Source organism: Haemorhous mexicanus, chromosome 21 (assembly GCF_027477595.1).
Source record: "Haemorhous mexicanus isolate bHaeMex1 chromosome 21, bHaeMex1.pri, whole genome shotgun sequence".
Classification (NCBI taxonomy): Eukaryota; Metazoa; Chordata; class Aves; order Passeriformes; family Fringillidae; genus Haemorhous; species Haemorhous mexicanus.
The window spans coordinates 9,839,468-9,857,727 of NC_082361.1; the positions used below are offsets into that span (position 1 = coordinate 9,839,468).

The 18,260-nt window shown below is 48.5% G+C and overlaps 1 protein-coding gene across 2 annotated transcripts in view; it reads right to left on the reverse strand.

Moving 5' to 3' along the window:
• The window catches only part of PNPLA7 (patatin like phospholipase domain containing 7), a 133,199-nt gene that overhangs the window by 40,797 nt on the left and 74,142 nt on the right, over positions 1-18,260 (reverse strand). For both annotated transcript variants that reach the window (XM_059865061.1, XM_059865060.1), the window contains exons 23-26: positions 9,454-9,517; positions 8,826-8,994; positions 7,565-7,747; positions 6,214-6,332 (exon numbers count right to left, since the gene is read on the reverse strand). In XM_059865061.1, the coding sequence (XP_059721044.1) occupies positions 6,214-6,332; positions 7,565-7,747; positions 8,826-8,994; positions 9,454-9,517 (535 nt within the window). The remainder of the gene's footprint in view (positions 1-6,213; positions 6,333-7,564; positions 7,748-8,825; positions 8,995-9,453; positions 9,518-18,260) is intronic.

An 18,260-nucleotide genomic window follows, 5' to 3' on the forward strand; every position in this document is an offset into this window, starting at 1 on the left:
GGAAACACTGCTCTGTTCTTTCTGGCAGTGTTTTCCAAGTGTTCTCCTCTGGAGCTGCCTCCTTCATGCAGCAAATTCCTCCCCTGTCCTCCCACACACCCTAAGTTCACATTGCCTGGGTGCCTGTGGCCAGGTTTAACAGTTTAGGAAAGTAAGTGCCTCCATGTTTCCAGTTCTCTCCCTGTATTTGAGGTTCAGTGATCAATCTTAGGAGCCCACCAGCTCCATCCCAAGTTCTGCAGCTCTGCAGTGGGCAGTTTTAAACAACATCCAGGCACACACTTCTCCTCCTGATAGGGGTAAAAAGCCTCCTATCATTAGCTACCTGTCTTAGCTGAGGAATAAGAATTAATCTTCCTTAACTGCTGGAACTGATTCCAAAGCACCTGCACCATAAAACCTCAGAGTGTCCCCAGGAGGTTCTGCTATTACCCAAGACTGAACCCCAGGGTTTCATAACCACAATGCAGGAAAAGGAGCAGCAGCCTGGGAAGGGAGCTGCCAGCACCATGGGAGCAAACTGTCCATGTCAAGGACAGAACTTTGTCATTGGAGCAGCATTTCCACCTCAAATTTCAGCTTTTTATTCCTCAGATGTTGCATCACACGCTGGAAGCTGGGCTATGAGGTGTCAGTTCTACCACTGCACCACCAGCCAGCCCCCTCCACCCCTTGGAGCCAAACCTTGGTCCCGACCCAGGGGATATCACCTTTATTAGGCCCTAAAACCCTCACTAAGCTCAGATATTTTCTGTGCAGTCTTCCCTGTTTTCTCTCCCTGTGCTTCTCTCTGCCTTTGTGGACCATGGAGCAAAAGATGGCATTGCACAAGAGATTTCAGCTCTTCTCCACAGCAGCAGTGCTGAAAACAGACCTGCCCAGGCTGCCACTTGATCTTGAGAGAACTAAACAGCCCCAAAAGGCAGAGGTGCTATTTCCACCCTCCTTTCCTTGCAGCACATTCCTCAGTCATTACCACTGTTACCACATTACGCTGATGAGAATTTAAATGTTCATTAATTCTGTCGCCTTGTCAATTTTTCCTTAACAAATTCAAGCAAGGGAAAGAACAGTGGCTTCATGACTCCTCTCAGGAAAAAAAGTTGATGAGAATTTCATAGGAGACAAGAAAGAAATTTTCTTTTACCTGCAGTGACCCTCTTGTTAAACACCAGACCTGCACCATGCAGTGCAGAAGTGAAAGTTTCTCAGAGCTAAGATGGCAAAATCCAATTAAGGAGAAGGCATTGAGCATCTAAGTAACAGGGTAAGCACCAAACTCTGTCCCTTACCAATGAGTATGAGAAAAGGACAGAATTAAGAAGCAGCTGCCCTCAACCAAGATGGGATGAAGGGTTTTGCTTTAAGGCTCCTCTCCGTGTTAGAGTAACAAACCAAACAAAAAAACAAATCATCCCCCAAAACCTACTGGTGTCATTATTAATCATTTCTGACTCCACACATGAGCATACTGCAGATTCAGCCTCTGTATCCTGCCAGCTCGGCCAGCACTTCATTGCTGGGTGTGTAATTAAAATGCTGTGTCACCAGCCATGGAGCAGCAGCACCACGTCCCTGTGCCTGCTGAAGGCAGCCAGCAGCTCCCCAGACAACCTGAGGAGGAATATCAGATCTCACAGCACAGCACAGCACTTACTTGCCTCAAAGTGTTTTACATGGGTAGATCAGGCCATCAATCCCAAACTTGATTCCTCTTTTAGCAGGCTGGAGCGGGGGTAGCACCACAGGGTTTGTTCCCAGGCAAGAGCTCCTCACCTCCCAGCCACACTTGCAGGCTAAAAGCACCAACAGTCAAAAAAGGAACATGATCTTCTCAAGTTCTCAAAATCTGTTGCAAGTTTTTCCTTATGGTGTGTTGGGAGCTTTGCATCATTTCTTTTCTGCTCTGATTGCTCAGAACACAAAGGGGCAAAACCCTCCCCAGTAATGCTGCCACACTGGGCTCAGCCTCCAAACAGAAGCTCCTGGAGATGCATGTGAGCATCCACCACGTCCCCAGGTGGCTGTGGGCACGTCCCACATGCTCCTTGCTTGCCCCCCTGTACAGGACAGTGTGACCTGTGCATCCCTTCCAGGCACTGCAGGCAGCTCTGCCATCCTGTCTGTGCCAGGGCTTTGGCCCAGTGCAGACACAGGACAAACAAATTCCTTGTGCCTTCTTGAAGAACAGATCAGCGTCTGTGGCAAAGACAGGAGGCAGGATTGACAAGCAGGTTTTTACTAGAAGTTGCCTGAGTGAGCTGGAGCTGCAGCCAAACCTCACAGCCACAGCAAATCCTCCATAGTTTATTCTCCCTGCAATCCTAGGGTCAAACCCAGAGTGCAGAGAGCAAATGTGATCTCCTGAGAGCAGAACAATTGAGATCTGCCTCTCAGGGACTCTCCCAGCCTCTTCACCCCTGGGTAAAGCCATTAAGTAGGAAGATAAAGCCAGGCTTTAAGGAGCTCAGCAGCAGCCCATGAGTGACCAGCTGCCTGTTTTTCCTTCTCTAAGAGCCTGGAGTGTGAGCACCCTGCACGTGGCACAGGCTGCAGCAGCACAGACAGACACAGGAGACAACAGGAGCATCCACAGAGATCTCGTAACAAAAAGGGCAGAATTTGCTTCTCCTACTTTTATCCTCCCTTTCCAGAGGGCCAGAGCTGGAAACAAAGGAAAGGCAGGAAGGACAAGTTGCTGAAAGAAGCCACCTGGCCAAAATGAACTGCCCACATCTGCAGAGTCAGCAAGAAAACTGCATGCAAAAAAACCCAGCTACTTGACGCATCAAGTGCTGAGGTGAGATAATAAGTTTGAGGAGAAAACTAAACAATAAAAAGAGAAATGAAAAGATGCCCTGATGAAATATCTATAAATATCCTTTGACAGCAGCTCCTCAGGAGAGGTTGAAATGCCCAGGGTAGGATTGCTGGGGTGCCTGTGCAGGGACAGGAGTGGGGTCCTGTCCCCACTCCTGTGGGTCCCTTCCAGCTCAGCATACTCCATGATTCTGAACAGCTCAACCCATTCTTCTCCCAAAGCCTTAAGGATTCCCAGATAGTTCTGTAATAATTATTTACTCCCTAGAAATTTTAGTTTTCAAACATCTTTGCTGAGACAACCATAGAATGGAGTCAAACCAAAGAAGGGGTGGGCTGTACGTGGGAGGGCTAAAGGTCAGGACAATTATTTATGGAAGGTTTATGCCTTTGTTGCAGGGCTTGATGTGTCATTATTCTTGCAACTACACCTCAGAGGTATTATTTTCCTAAACACAAATCCCCTTTCCTTCCCTCAAACTCCACAACATTTCTAACTAAAATTAAGTTAGCATTTAACAAAAGCAAAACACTGTAATTTTAGAACCATATCACTTCAAGTTGTTTTATTTTTATGCTCACAGGAGAAAGAAAACCTTTAGTTCCTATAAGCCTTTTGTCATGACAAACCACAACGATAATTACTGGGAAGCTGCTCTTGCTAAAACCTCCCAATCCGGCTGTCACTGGGAAGCCAGACAAACATTCCCAAAATAACAACTAAATAATTGATATTACTGGAGTCACAGAACACAATGCCTTGAACAAATACCCACCAACCAGCCCCTGTCACTGTCACCTCTCCCTGGCTGTGTGACCTGCATGATTCCTGCTCTGAGAGCAAGGTGGGAGGATATTCATGTAATTATTATCCAAAGGCCATCAACAGTCTGTGCAGAGACCCACAAAGACATTCGCAGTCTGACTGTGCTATAACCACATGATGATTTTAAGTACCTAATCTAATCTCTTGAAATTCCCTTGTTAGTAGAAATGGGCAAGCTAAGAATTTATTTTGCCCTTCCAAAGGCAGAGATTCAGAGTAATTCTGAACCTTTACATGGTTCAGAGCAATTTTGCCCTTTCCCCAGTCTTAATTATATTCTCACTTCAAAAAATCTTTATCTAACCACAGTTTAGATGATTATTTAATGACTAGAACAGCATTCTGTACCTTTCCAGGGAAAACAAAGTGCTCACACTATCCTTGTGCCAGCCTGGAACCCCTGAACAAGCACCTCAGTCTGTGGCATAGAAAGTATTTCAGAGAAGGAAGAAATATCCCATTTATCCACTCTGCCCTTAATCCTCTTCAAGTCCTCCCCATTCAGAGATGCAGAAATGAGCAGAGTGATGGCTAATGGCCCATGGCTCGTTGCTGAATGGGGGATGAGCATCCAGAGACCCCAAAGCCAACACAGCAGCAGAGCAGCTTTGCAGAGAGGGACAACACAGGACCAAGACAGTGACCCTGCTCCTCCTTACCTCGGATCCTGCACACCCACAGGTGGGAGCTTGCAAATTAAGTAGTTAAAAAAAAAAAAAAAAAAAAAAAAAGTTTGGCAAAAATTACAGCAATGTTAAAGGAAGGAAGGGAAGGAGCAAAATGTGCTGCCAGCAGCACAGGAGTGCACATATTTAGCATGACACAGGCTATGGTAGAGGCAGAGATATCAGCTGGGAACAAATAACAAACCACAAATGCTCTCTATTAGTGGATGAGAAGCCTCCTGAGATACTCAGATAAAACAGAAGCTCCCCTCTGCTGTTCTGCTTTGTGTCTCCACAGGACAGAGCTCGCCTCAGAAATGAAATCCTGAAACCAGCCCAGGTGAGGGGCTGTGAAAGGGAGCAGGATCAAGGCACCTGTGAGACACTCGAGGAACCAGCTCTGGCTGTCTCAGCAGCAGTGACTGCTCAGGAGGAGCTGGCACAAAGGAGCTCCAGCCTTTCCTGCGGCGAAGGCTCCCCTGAAGCACGCGCTGGCCCAACGACAGAAATGTGATATTTCTGTGCACTTGAACAGACAGACTGTGGGCAAATTAGGGGGTTTATTTTTTTGAGAGCTGTATTTCAAAGCACTCCTTTAAAGCAGGGCTTCAAGAACACAGCGATGGAGACAACGAAGGCGGCGCTCACTTGAGACAAAGGGCGACTCAATTCTGGCTCAACAGAAAACTCTCCAAGTAAAAAGGGATTCCAAAGAAAAATGCCAGCAGTAATTTATTTCTAAAGCTCACTGGGGTTTCAGATGGAATTCTAACAGAGTGCTCAGCACACACCCTGTCCTTATGTCTGCAAAACCACACCCTTCCTGTAAGGTAAGGCTGTCAAAGTGTATAATCCTCCAAACCCCCAGGTGCCCATAAAGAGGAGAACATTCTCCATTAGAGGACATAATTCCTCTTACTGCTCAAACTCTGAAGAGCTTTGAAATACTGTGAGCCATTTCCTAATGTAAGAATACATAAGGGAAAAAAAATCCAAAGTGTAGGCCAACAGAAAGAAACGTCATCTTTCGTGCCCTGGTCACCTCCTGGTATTAAACCATTATGAGAGGCCTCAAGAGGTCACAAACACTCATGTTCCTTCTGCAGGAATTCTGCACAAATCCCCACAGCAGGCTAAGTTTGTGTAATTTCTCAGTGTCCCCCCCACCAAATGGGGAGAGAAGTGCTGGTGTCCCAGGATCTGTTATCCTGAGGGATCTGTCCCAGCCTTGGGACAGATCTCGGATCTGGTGGATGCATCAGCACAGAATCCTAGAGGGGTTTGGGTTGGGAGGGACCTTAGAGCCCATCCTGTCCTACCCATGGGCAGGGTCTCCTTGCCCAGGCCAGGCTGCCCATAGCCCTGTGCAGCCCAGCCAGGATGCCCAGAGCCCCTGCAGCCAGTCAGGATGCCCAGAGCCCCTGCAGCCAGTCAGGATGCCCAGAGCCCCTGCAGCCCAGTCAGGCTGCCCACAGCCCTGTGCAGCCCAGCCAGGCTGCCCATAGCCCTGTGCAGCCCAGTCAAGATGCCCAGAGCCCCTGCAGCCCAGTCAGGCTGCCCAGAGCCCTGTGCAGCCCAGTCAAGATGCCCATAGCCCTATGCAGCCCAGCCAGGCTGCCCATAGCCCTGTGCAGCCCAGTAAGGATGCCCATACCCCCCGTGCAGCCCAGTCAGGATGCCCAGAGCCCCTGCAGCCCAGGCCAGGCTGCCCAGAGCCCCTGCAGCCCAGGCCAGGCTGCCCAGAGCCCCTGCAGCCCAGTAATGCTGCCCAGAGCCCCTGCAGCCCAGCCAGGCTGCCCACAGCCCTGTGCAGCCCAGCCAGGCTGCCCAGAGCCCCTGCAGCCCAGCCAGGCTGCCCAGAGCCCCTGCAGCCCAGCCAGGCTGCCCAGGACAATGCCCTACCTGGCCCCTCCGCCGCCCAGCACCAGCGCGATGGCGTTGCCCGTCAGGACCCGGGCCAGGCGGGAGAAGTCGGAGTGACGGTCTGGAGCCTTCTGGAACACGCGTTCATACATCTCCACCTGCAGAGGAGAGCCAGGCACAGTCACTGCATGGCCAGGACAGAGGCAGCCAGCAGCAGCCTGCTAACAGATGCTGTAAAGATGAGACTGAGATTGGAGCTTCTCTCTTGTGAGGAAATGCTGGAGGAGCTGGGGCTGCTCAGCATGGAGAAAACAAGGCTGAGAGGGGACCTCACTCCTGTGTGTCCCTGTGTGCAGGGGGCTCAGGGCAGGGACCAGGCTCTGCTCTGTGGGGTCCAGCAATGGCACCAGAGGAACAGGCAGGAGGTGATGCCCAGGAGTTCCACCTGGACAGAAGGAAAAACTTTTCCTGTGCAGTGACCGAGCACTGGACAGAGACCAGAGAGGCTCTGAAATTTCCCTCACTAGAGATTCTCCATGCCTGTCGGGACACAACCCCAGTGACTGCTCTAGGGACCCTTTTGAGCAGGGAGGTGGGACTGGAGGAGCTCAGTGATCCTTTCCAGCCTGAAGCCATCAATGATTCTGTTACAGCTCTTCTTCAAAGGAACAGAGGGCTGTGAACCACCCAAACAGTTCTAGTGGCCAGTGGCCTCTCTGAGTCTTCTATAGCTGCTGGGGGTACTACAGAATTTCCTTTAGAGCTCCTTTTCTTCCTTGACAAGGATTTAAAGTTCTTGGGAAGCACCCCGGACTGCCTCTGCCTCATGTTTAGCACAGCTTTGGGAAGCACAGGGATGCTCCCAACAAAAAGGACTCAACTATGGCCTGTACACTCCTTTCATTGGGACTCTGAGACAGTGACTACTCTTTCAAGATACCAAAAAGCCAGGTCTGCATCTATAAAGAAAACCTGGTCCCCTTATCCCTGTTCCCTAAATCCAATTGAGGCCAAACAGATTTAAAGAGTGTGGTCTCGTATTTCAGTGGGACTCCTCTGAGAAATATCCTTTGTTAATAACAGAATGGGTTTTTCTTCCTTACAGGTCTCCAAAACCAGTTTTTACAATTACGGAGATGACAGCCCAAATTATGAGAGCCAGAGCGAGACTGCTGACTATAGCAGGCCAAGACTCTGTAATTATCTATTTACCTTTGAAGATTACCTTGATTGGGCTTGGCAAAATTCAGAGGATCTGCAGAATGCATTGTTAAATCTGTGTGTGTAAGAATATGGTGGACTATCATTACCCCAGATCCCCTTTGACACACAAATTACAGATCAAGTGAGAGACAGCAAGAGACCAGCCATCAAAGCAGGAATGTCTTACCAGCTTGGGCAGGCTCCTTTTGGAGAAGACTCTGCGTGGGCAGTGGATGTGGAGGTGAGCAGAACACCAGCTCCTCATGTTGAGCCACTCCACAGTGCGGGACGGGAGGGGCCCGTCCTCCTTGTGCAGCAGGACCAGCTGCTTCTGGGCTCTCACTGCTGTGTTCTCCAGCATCCTCTCCAGCTACAGCAGCCATGGACACCCAAGGAAAGGACAGTGAGTCCTGGCTGCTCCAGTCTCAGGGTGAAATACATCCACACACACCCCATAGCCCTATTCCCATTGGAATCCCACTCTGCACAGTCACAGCCCCCAAACATGACTGATTTACACAACAACACAGTTAACTCTGGGCTTACACAGCACACAGAGGCCTAAAATCAGCCAAGGATTCAAACCTAGATGTTTTCGACTTAAACCAGGCCATTAAAAGCACAGCACAGGCAGGAGCTGCCCCTGCAATGGGAGATGCTGCCCAAGTCAGACTCGAGCCCACAAACATTCAGTGTATTTTTCTTTCCTTTCCCAACAGTCCGCTTTTTTTCCTCCTTGCATTTCTGATTTTGATTATTTTTGTTGTTTTAGGCAACTTCTGGCAGCTTGTTCAGCCTGTGCTTCCTGCCTCCTACATCCATGCAGGAAGAGCCCACACAACAGGACACACATGAAAGCTGCACGTGGGACCAGCCCAGGCTCTTTGCAGGTCAGACTCAGCACTTCACCATCCTAAAAAACCCCACCTGTGATCCCTCTTTAAAATTTCTTGAAGAATTTTTGCCTGGTCAGAAGACTTTGGTAATAAAATATAAAATCATAAAAATAGATAGTAAGGAGGAAAAAATTACAGCTTAAGATCTGTAATAAAATATAATAAATAATTCAAACACTGCGATTTAGATCTACTATTTCCTAAGCACACACCATGAATTCCATCCAGGCAGAAAAGAATTTCTCCCTCTGTGTGGAAGCCCAAAGAAATTCTGGGCAGAAACACAAAGCTTCAAAGCAATTTTTGATTTACCATTGGCCAAAATGACTCTTTTGAGGAAAAGAACTTTGCTGGAAGTACTCCTACATAAAACTTGCCATCTCAGAGGATTCTCATGCAATTCTTTTGCTACTCCTAACAGGCATTTCTCAGGAATATTTCATTATTTATGCCTCACTGGGTGTTAAACCCAGGAAAATACATGAGTGTGAAGCAAGCTGCCTTGAGCTGGGCTGTTCCCAGTGCCAGGAGGGGAAGGAGCAGCTCCCACACCTCTCCCACAGTGGGCTCCTGGTCTCCCAGCCCCACGATGAGGATGCAGTCGGCCTGGCGGATGCAGCGCTGGGTCCAGGGGGTCAGGGTGCTGTCAGCCTGGTACAGCACAATCCTGTGGATGTCCTCCTGCTGGCCCAGCCAGCTGGTCAGTCTGTACTCGTGGATGCTGGAGACAGACAAGGAAAATAGAGAATTCAACTGGTGCTATATCACAGCTCCCAAGAGAAGAGAGGGAATCTTACACAGGGAGAGAGTGGCATTTCCTGCTCAGCCAGGATCTGCTCCCAGCTGCTGCTGCCTCTGTTTGTCGAGGATTTACACCATTAGACAAATACCAAGGCAGGAGGATACAGTGATGCCCCACTTCAGTAATGCTTCCACAGCATCCCTAAGCAGGAACACACTCAAGAGAAATTCAGCTTTTCCAACTTCACAAGCGAGAAAGTAACTGTGGGAAAAACCCACCCACACCTGCACAAATACTCCTGAAACATTATTGTCTCCAACACCAGGAGCAGAAGGCTCAGTGTATGTTAGAAGACAGGGTTTTGTTCCCAGACTCTGTGTATTTATAAGAAAGGCTCAGTGTCTCTGCATTTCCCTGAGCAGTGATGAGGGCAGGTACCTGTCGAGAGCAGCAGAGCCCAGGCGCTGTTTGATGTTGTCACTGGTGAGCAGCAGGGCAGGACCTGGGGAACAAAGAAACTGACCTGTGAACACCTCAATTTGAGCTCCTGGAGAAAACTGCCCAGAGAAGCTGTGGCTGCCCCATTCCTGGAAGTGTCCAAGACCAGACTGGACAGGGCTTGGAGCAGCCTGGCATAGTAGAAGGTGTCCCTTCCCATGGCAGGGGGTGGAATGGGATGGATTTTAAGGTCCCTTCCAACCCAAACCATTCTCTGATTCCAAGAACTCAATTCCAAAAGTTTGCTTTGAAGGTAGTGATGGATCAGTGCATTGATCAGAGCTGGCACAAAGTCTTCACAAAAATTTTCACACTTTTCTAGGAATACATCTTCCAATTCTCCCTATTCCCAGAGCTCTGTTACTGCATTAGTCACAACCTGCAAGCTGTTATCCCATTCCTCAGGGTCACGTAGGATCACAGAACCATGGAATGGTTTGACTTGGAAGGGACCTTAAAGCTCATCCCATTCCATGGGCAGGACACCTTCCTGAGGACCAGGCTGCTCCAAGACTTGTCCAACCTGGCTCTGGTGACAGCTCCTATTGCAGCTGCATCTTCACCACCTCAGCATTCAGAAGAGCACAGACCTTTACAGCCACAGGAAGGCCAGGATCCTGCTTCCAAAGAAAAAAAGCTGTTCCCCCCACCTTCCAAAACACAGAACTTGTTCATCCTGCATTGAACCAATTCCCCAGGTGGATCCTCAAGCTCTCTGCAGCATTACTACTCCTTATTCAATGTGCCAACAGGAACCCCAAAAACATTCCCAAATCTGAAGGGCATAGTCAGACTCCACTAGAGACACAGACACATCTGGCAACAACCTTAGATCTGAGCTGAATTTTGGTGCACGCAAAGCTTCTTGCAGGCACTTTAGTTTAATTTTCTTATTAGCAATTCTACTGCAGCAGCAATTTGTGCCATCTGTGGTAGAAGTTGCAGGGTGACTGCAGCTAAATTTAAAAAATGCAAAGAAAAGAAAACTTAAGCGAATAACTGCACACCTAGAGAAAATATTACCTGTCTCTTACTGAGAGAGAAATTCACATTTACAAAACATGACAGAGCAGTCACTTTGTATTCATGTTTTCATTGGGCAATCCCTCACTGTTTCATTAACAACAGAACTGAAATTTATGTACTAAACAACAAAACACTTCATTATGTGAGGAGTCTCAAGGCAAGGTTATAATGCATTCAGTAAAACTCAAGGAACTGTGAACAACCAAGATGGGAGAAGGTCACAAATTCACACCTCTGTGTTCAAAAAGCAAAACCCCCAAGTACAGATCTGGAACTGGGTGTCCTGACCTTCAGGGCCAACTCATCTCCCCTGTCCTAGGTTACAAATGCAAGATGTGGCTGGGGGTGGGCATTCAATTCCCATCTCTCAGAGCTGGGACAGTGATCCTCTGTTCATCAGGCAGTTTTCTTTATCTCTCCCACAGCCCATCCTCCCTCCAGGAGATCTCTTCTGTCCATGGCCAGGGAGTGTCCCTGCAGGGCTGATCAAATTCCATCATCCCATGGGGAGATGCTCCACCCAGGGGAGGAGCCAAGCATTCCTACCTGGATCCAATCTGACCTGGGAACAGCCCAGCAGCCTTTGCCCACTGCATTCCCAGAGGAGCAGCTTTCTCCTGCCCTGCATTCCCAGAGGGAGAGCAGGCCCATCTCCAGCAGCCCTGGAGCTGCAGAGGAAAACTCCCCCCTTGTGCAGGATCCCTGCTCCAGCAGAACCACAGCTGGCACTGCAGGAGGGCTGAGCCCCCCTGGGATGGGACTGTGCCACCACCCTGAGCCACCCTGGGATGGGACTGTGCCACCACCCTGACACACAGTGGGGCAGGGCATGTTCTGACCCTGTCAGCAGATTTTTTTTTGTTGTTTTGTATTACTGCATTTTTATTTTAATTTCTCTAGTAAAGAACTGTTATTCCTATTCCCATATCTTTGCCTGAGAGCCCCTTAATATCAAAATTATAATAATTCAGGGGGAATGGGTTTACATTTTCCATTTTAGGGAAGGCTCCTGCCTTCCTTAGCACACACCTGGCTTTTCAAACCAAGACATCCCCCCTCAGTGCTCAAGTCATGCTGCCAAGGCTTCACTCTGATTTAATTAACTTTACTCTTAGACTCATAGAAGTTCCCAGGTGCCATTTTCCATCTTGTACTTTCCAATACCCAAATAACATTTGCTCTTTGCTACACTGATTATCAAAGAAGAGCAAAGAGAAATGGACAAAAATATCCCACAACCAGAGCCCAAAAGATAAAGCTGGTGAGAAAGCAGAGAGAGGAGGATGACTCAAGAATAGAATCTGACTTCCCCCTCCTCCAATAAAAGTTCTGGAAGCTGGTTCCCATGAAAGCAACAAGTCCCAAGCAGAGGGAATGAGCAGCACTCCCAGAGCACACCTGGGCTTAGCCTGCCCTTCCCTCCTCCATCTGCAGCTCCTTGAGCCATCCCGCAGCAGGGAACAGCCCCAGTGCTGGGGGAGGGGGTTATCACCACATCTTTAACACTGACAGATTCTTTCATCTGACTCACTGTTCACCTGGTGTCAGCGTTGGTATAGCTTTGAAATGGCACAAGGGGATAAGAGAGGTCTCCCAGAGGGAATACTGATGGCACTGCACAGGACAGAACTGCAAGGGACAGAGTGCAGGGCAATTTGCAAGCGTTCAGCAGCAGAGTGATCATCAATGTTCATTAACGTGTCAGAGTTCTCAGTTAAAGAGAAAAGACAGGTGGATTAAAATTGTATTCCAGGACATGTGGATTACAAAGCTTTCTGGCAGCAGTGGAAGTTTAGCAGGCAAAGGCAAACAGCCTGGAATGCCAAGTGAGCTGAGGAATGCAATAAAAATGCTAAATAAGAGAGCCAACACCAAGGGAACAGCGTGGACACCTCTGCCTGTTAGTCCCCTGCCCCGGGCACTGATATCCAGCAGCATCAGTCCCCAGTGAAGCTCTGGGGCCCAGCCTCCAGGGGGACACCACTAAACCCAGGGACATCATCAAAGCCAGTGACCTGCAGCCAGAACAGCTTTCATCCAAGGGGAGAGGCAGAGTTTGCAGGGTGGATCTTTGTGCTCCTTCAGCCAGAGGTACCTTGGCTGTGGACAACATCAGAACAAGCCTTGGAGAGACTTAAAAATCATATCCAGGCCTCACTTCTGATGTGGGAAAGCAGCAGTTCACAGAACAGGACACAAACAAGGGTGCCCAGACAGACCCCGGCTGTGCCAGCTCAGGAGGAGCCTGCCCAGCACCCCATCCCTCCACGTGCCAGGGACACGGGACAAAGATTTCCAGACCTTCACTCATCCCAGCACAGAACACAGTGATGCTTCCAACAGAACCAACTTGTTTTGTCTCAGAAATACCAACCATCTGCTCTGCACTCCCAGTTTCTAGCAGGCTCCCAATTAATCAGCCATTAAAACCCCTCCATTAATGCGACCAAGAACACCAACATATGTGAGCTCAGAAAACAGAACCAACAAAGTGTTATCTCAACTAAACTACTGCGAGCAACCAAGTAATGAAAAAATATCATTCCCATTCTGGAGGTTCAAGGCCAGGTTGGACAGGGCTTGGGACAAGCTGGGATAGTGGAAGGTGCCCCTGCCCATGGCAGCAGGTGGGATGAGATGGGCTTTAAGGTCCCTTCCAACCTAAACCATTCCATGATTCTGTGATGATTCAAATCCACAGTCCTTCAACAGCCACACCTGCAGGCAGGAGTGAGCAGCCCAATGTGTTTGCATCCTTAAAGGGCTTTGTCACAGTCACACACCTCTAAGCACCCCCTCTCCAAACTTGGCACCAGCCCCATGGGCAGCTTCCAGCTGGAGCTGGCATCAGGGACACATCCCTGCACCCCTCAGTGTTCTATTAATGGGATCAGAACAGCTCAAAGTGAAGAACAGGAGAGGTGATGTGAGGTAACATGAAATATTCCTCCAAGCCCTCTGTGTGTCTCTGACAGCAGCCAGCAGCAGATTGCTGGGGAGGAGTATCAGAGCAAGAAAAACTGAGTGCCATTCCCTGAGCCTCCAGCTATCCACAGCTTTCTCAGCCTTTTGGATTTCTCAAGCCTGAGGTGGTGACTTTCAGTAGCCTGGGGGATTTTTCTGTCAGCCAAGAGCTCACAGGGATCCTGAAGCCCAGGTTTTCCGTGCTTCACATGAGAGAACTGCAGGCAGTGGCCTCACCCCAGGCCCAGGGATTGTGGTTTCTGGGAAAACCTCCTGGAGCATCTAAAGCTGTACTCCAGGGCCATCTGTTTTTCAGTACAAAACTAAGAATTCCATGAAACAGGAGGGAAGAGAAGGAAAAGCTGGCAGATGCCAGAGGTCTGGCTCATTTTCTCTGGTAACAAACAAGGGCACTGAAGAGAAGGGCTGCAGCAAAGCTTCCAACCTCCTCCTGCCCCAGAGAGGGGGGAAAAAACATCACACAAGACATAAAACCTCCCTTTCTGGCCAGTGAGCAAGAGACTCACTTTAGTAATTTTTTTTTCCACAAAACACCAAGGTATGCAGAAGCAGGAGTACAGGTGTCCTAGTTCTAAGTCTAATAAAACATGGTCCAAGATTTGCCTCGAGAAATGAGTGGCCCAGAGGGCAGAGAGTGATTTCTGAGGCTCAGAAATGGTTTCAAATCGACCTCACCTGAAAAACACACCCACATCAGAAGACAAGGCCAGTACAATACACACTGTGGAAAAGTATCAGCAGAGCAAATTTACTTGCTTGGACTCCATTAAAAGAAAATTTACTTTTGGCCTAATAAAAGTCTTCAAAATTATGTGGCTAAGTCACATAACTGATAAATGAGTTGGATGTCAGAGGATCTTGTCCAGCAAAAAAATACTAAGTGGTGCCAGGGTTCAGGCACCACAGTGAACACTTCACATTTAAATCTAATCTGTGTGTAAAGACAGGCAGAACTGTAATTAAAAACTCCAATAAATTATTAGCAAAGATTTTTCAGTGAGCTGTCCAATACATTATACATTTTTAGAACTGAAAAGAAGGAAAATTTAAAGGGCAGAAAGGAATGAGAGAGACACATATGTTGGATTTGAATCCCTCCCTACTTCAGTTTGAAATTCTATGAGATCAGAGGGCTCCCACATAGAACCAGAATTTGCACAGCCATGTGGTGTCTTTTAGCTGGTCTCAGGAAAGGAACAAAAAAACAGGCAAATACTTTTCAAAAATCTGAATACTGCAGAAGAACTTCTTATCAAAAGATGCTCTCAGCTCTACCAAGATTAAGAGGAAAAGAATTAATAATAAAAATAGACATCATCAACACTGACCAGAATTCATCAGCAGCAAAACCTGCCCCCTTTCCTGGCACTCCAGAGCTAGAAAATTCTGCTCCTGCTTTCTGCAAGTTGGATATTGCACAGAATGCTTTCTTGGAGACCCAGAGCCCCAGATGCAGAGGAAGGGCTGGCACACTGGAGCCAGGGGACAGCAGGGCTGCAGCCCCAGGGTCACAGTGCCCTGCAGGACCTGGGGGTCTCTGTGCCCTGCAGGACCTGCTGAGCCCACAGAGCCTAGAGCATTTTTCACTGTATCTCTGTCTCAAGGTGAAGGCAGGTCCAGCTGCTGCTGCCAGGTCCCAAATACAACTTTCATCTCACAGCTTGTGGCAGCAGCAGAGCTGCCCCAGGCCTGGCCCAGCACAAGGAGGAGCTGGAGCTGCTGCAGAGATCCAGAGAAGGCACCAGGGGGATCAGAGGGACGGAGCAGCTCTGCTGGGAGGAGAGGCTGGCACAGCTGGGATTGTTCACCTGCACAGGAGAAGCTTTGGGGGGACCTCAGTGTGGCCTTGCAGGGCCTGAAGATACAGGAAAGGTGGAGAGAGACTGTCCAAGGGCCTGGAGTGCCAGGACACAGGGAATGGCTCCCACTGCCAGAGGGCAGGGCTGGATGGGATCTTGGGAATTAGGAATTGTTCCCTGGCAGGGTGGGCAGGCCCTGGCACAGGGTGCCCAGAGCAGCTGGGGCTGCCCCTGGATCCCTGGCAGTGCCCAAGGCCAGGCTGGATGGGGCTGAGAGCAGCCTGGGACAGTGGGAGGTGTCCCTGCCATGGCAGGGGTGGCACTGGATGGGCTTTAAGGACCCTTCCAACCTGGACCATTCTGTGACTGGAAGCTCCATGGAAGCACAAACATCCCTTAGCATTTAACTGGGACACAATCCCACTGTCTAGAAACAATATGTGAATTATCATAAATCACAGAAACGCCAAATGTCAAAGGAACCAGCACAAATGGTCTGGGGAAAGCTGTAGGTGGTCCCACATGCTGGTGCTCCCTGTGTGCAGAATGCACCCCTGAGGGAGAGCAGGCTGCTCACCTGAGCTGCTCCCATTACAAATCAAAACTTAAAGGAAAAAAAAAAAAAGAAATTTGAAAATAAATTTAATTAAACCCACAAAAAAGAATTAAGCAATGAAACCACTTAGTCATGTCTCATTACAGGCAAAAGTGGATTTTTGTTTTTTCTGGGGGAAGAAAGACTCTGAGTACTTTTTCAGTTTTTGTGGACAGTAAATATTCACTATCAAACTAGTATTTTCTAGTTATCATTAATTTTATATCCTTTTAATAATACAGAAGCAGCTAAAAATTACCAAAACAAGCCCCAAAATCCTGTTGAATAAATTCACCTGGAACCAACTCCAACTCCAAGCACTGCCCACAGCCTTCTCATGCCAATTCCAGGAAAAAGAAAGCCACTTCTTAAGTGTTATATTGTGTTAAAACCCAGCCTGCATTCGCAGCAGAACTGGGGTCAGCCTGCATCCCGAGGCCAGGCTCCTTCCCAGAGCTGCAGCAGCTGATGATTCTTGCAAAGGTCTCAGTGCTCCTCCCTGCATCCTCCTCATTCCTTCTATCCTCCTCTCCAACCTGCAGCAGGGGAATTCAAAGCATCACTGCAATATCCTGCTAAGTTCATATTAACAGGAAGGGGAAGGAATTTTCTGCAATAAATATATTAAGTTGCAGAAGAAAGCTAAAACCAGCTGTTCTCCCCACATATTAAGGCTGCTCTCCACTGCTCTGGAACAGATTTGAAGCCCAGAGCAATGAAATTATACAGATCAAATGTTAAGTATGGATTAAATGTTAAGTCAAGTATTGTAATCAGATGCTGCCATTTAACTTGCAATTAGAACAAAGGTTGGTTCAAGGAAAAAAGAAAAAAAACCCAACAAAAATAAACCCCCAAAAAAACGTGAAGAGCAGCAAATGTTCAAAGCAATTTTCCAAACTGAGAGTTCCTTTCAGAGAAGATTTTCAATTAAGCCTTGTCAAGCACATTAACAGCTCTCATTTCCATAAAGCCAGGGCGGGTCTGATCCCAGCTCACACCCAAACCCCAGGTGAGCCCAGCTGGGAGCTCAGGGAAGGGCTCAGGTGGCAGCAGCTGCTCAGCAAGGCCCCAGTGCAAACCTTTCCACATGGAATCATGGAATGATTTGGGCTGGAAAGGACCTTAAAACTCATCCCATCCCACCCCTGCCATGGCAGGGACACCTCCCACTGTCCCAGGCTGCTCCCAGCCCTGTCCAGCCTGGCCTTGGGCACTGCCAGGGATCCAGGGGCAGCCACAGCTGCTCTGGGCAACAGCTCCCCTCGTGCCAAATGTGCAGGTGAATAAGAAAACAACCTGAAAACAAACTAAAATTTTACTCCACTACTCAGTTCACTTTCTGTTGCAGGAAGTCAGAAGGAAAAAAAAAATCATTCCAAAACCCATCTCCATCCCTGAAAGTCAAGAAACCAAGCAACGCCTGCACATGGCTCCCAGCACTTGGTGAGGAACACCCAAAAAACCCTGAGCCAGAGGGCAGAGGAGGAAACACAAAAGCTACAAGTTAAAAAAAAAAAAAAAAAAAAAAGAGGAAAAAAAGAAAACATTGCTTCTGCTAAATAAAGAAAGAAACCCTGCAGGCTGTCCCCAGCCAGGCCAGGCCGGCCCTGCAGAGCTCTGCAGTGCCTGAGGGGCTCCGGGCCTGGTGCGGGGCCTGGTGCGAGGCCCGGGCGCTCCTGTGCCAGCGGTGCTTGGGACCAGATGGCTCCTGTGTTTGCCCACAACACTTTCCTCTTCCCACTGCAGCCGTCTGCTCCCTTTTGGCAACAACTTCAGGTGCCAAGGGTGTACAGAACCATCTCGAGCTACCAAGCAGTGCACGGCACAGGGGAGGAAGGGAAAAGGGAGAAGGAGGAAAGGCCGAGTGCCCCCCCAAACCCCCTTGGGCACCTGCCTGCTGCTTTCAGCCCAAATGGGTGTTTTAATTCTCAACAGTCCATCTACCTACTTAAGTTTCTGTTTGTTTTATTTACAAGCTCTTAGTGTTGTCACACATCAAAACAAGCTGGCAGTGATCCCTAAGGAGTCCCCATTAGCAATACAGCTTCATTATGGATGTAACATTTTTCTGCCATCTCCAAAATAAGAGGAATCCTCAAACACCCACAAGTTAGTTCTCACTGTAACAAGTCTCCACCAAAAGTTGCACATAAATTCAGACTTCAGAAGGTTAAAGAGCTCATGCACCACTGGCTTCTTCCTCTGCCTGTTCACCCTGAAGATTTTTAAGCACAAACAGGAGTGTTAGCTCCAGACACTACAAGTCAGAAAGAAAATTACCAATAAATGTAAGTGGTTCCACCTCAAGCACCACATAACCTGTACTTTTAAATAAGCCA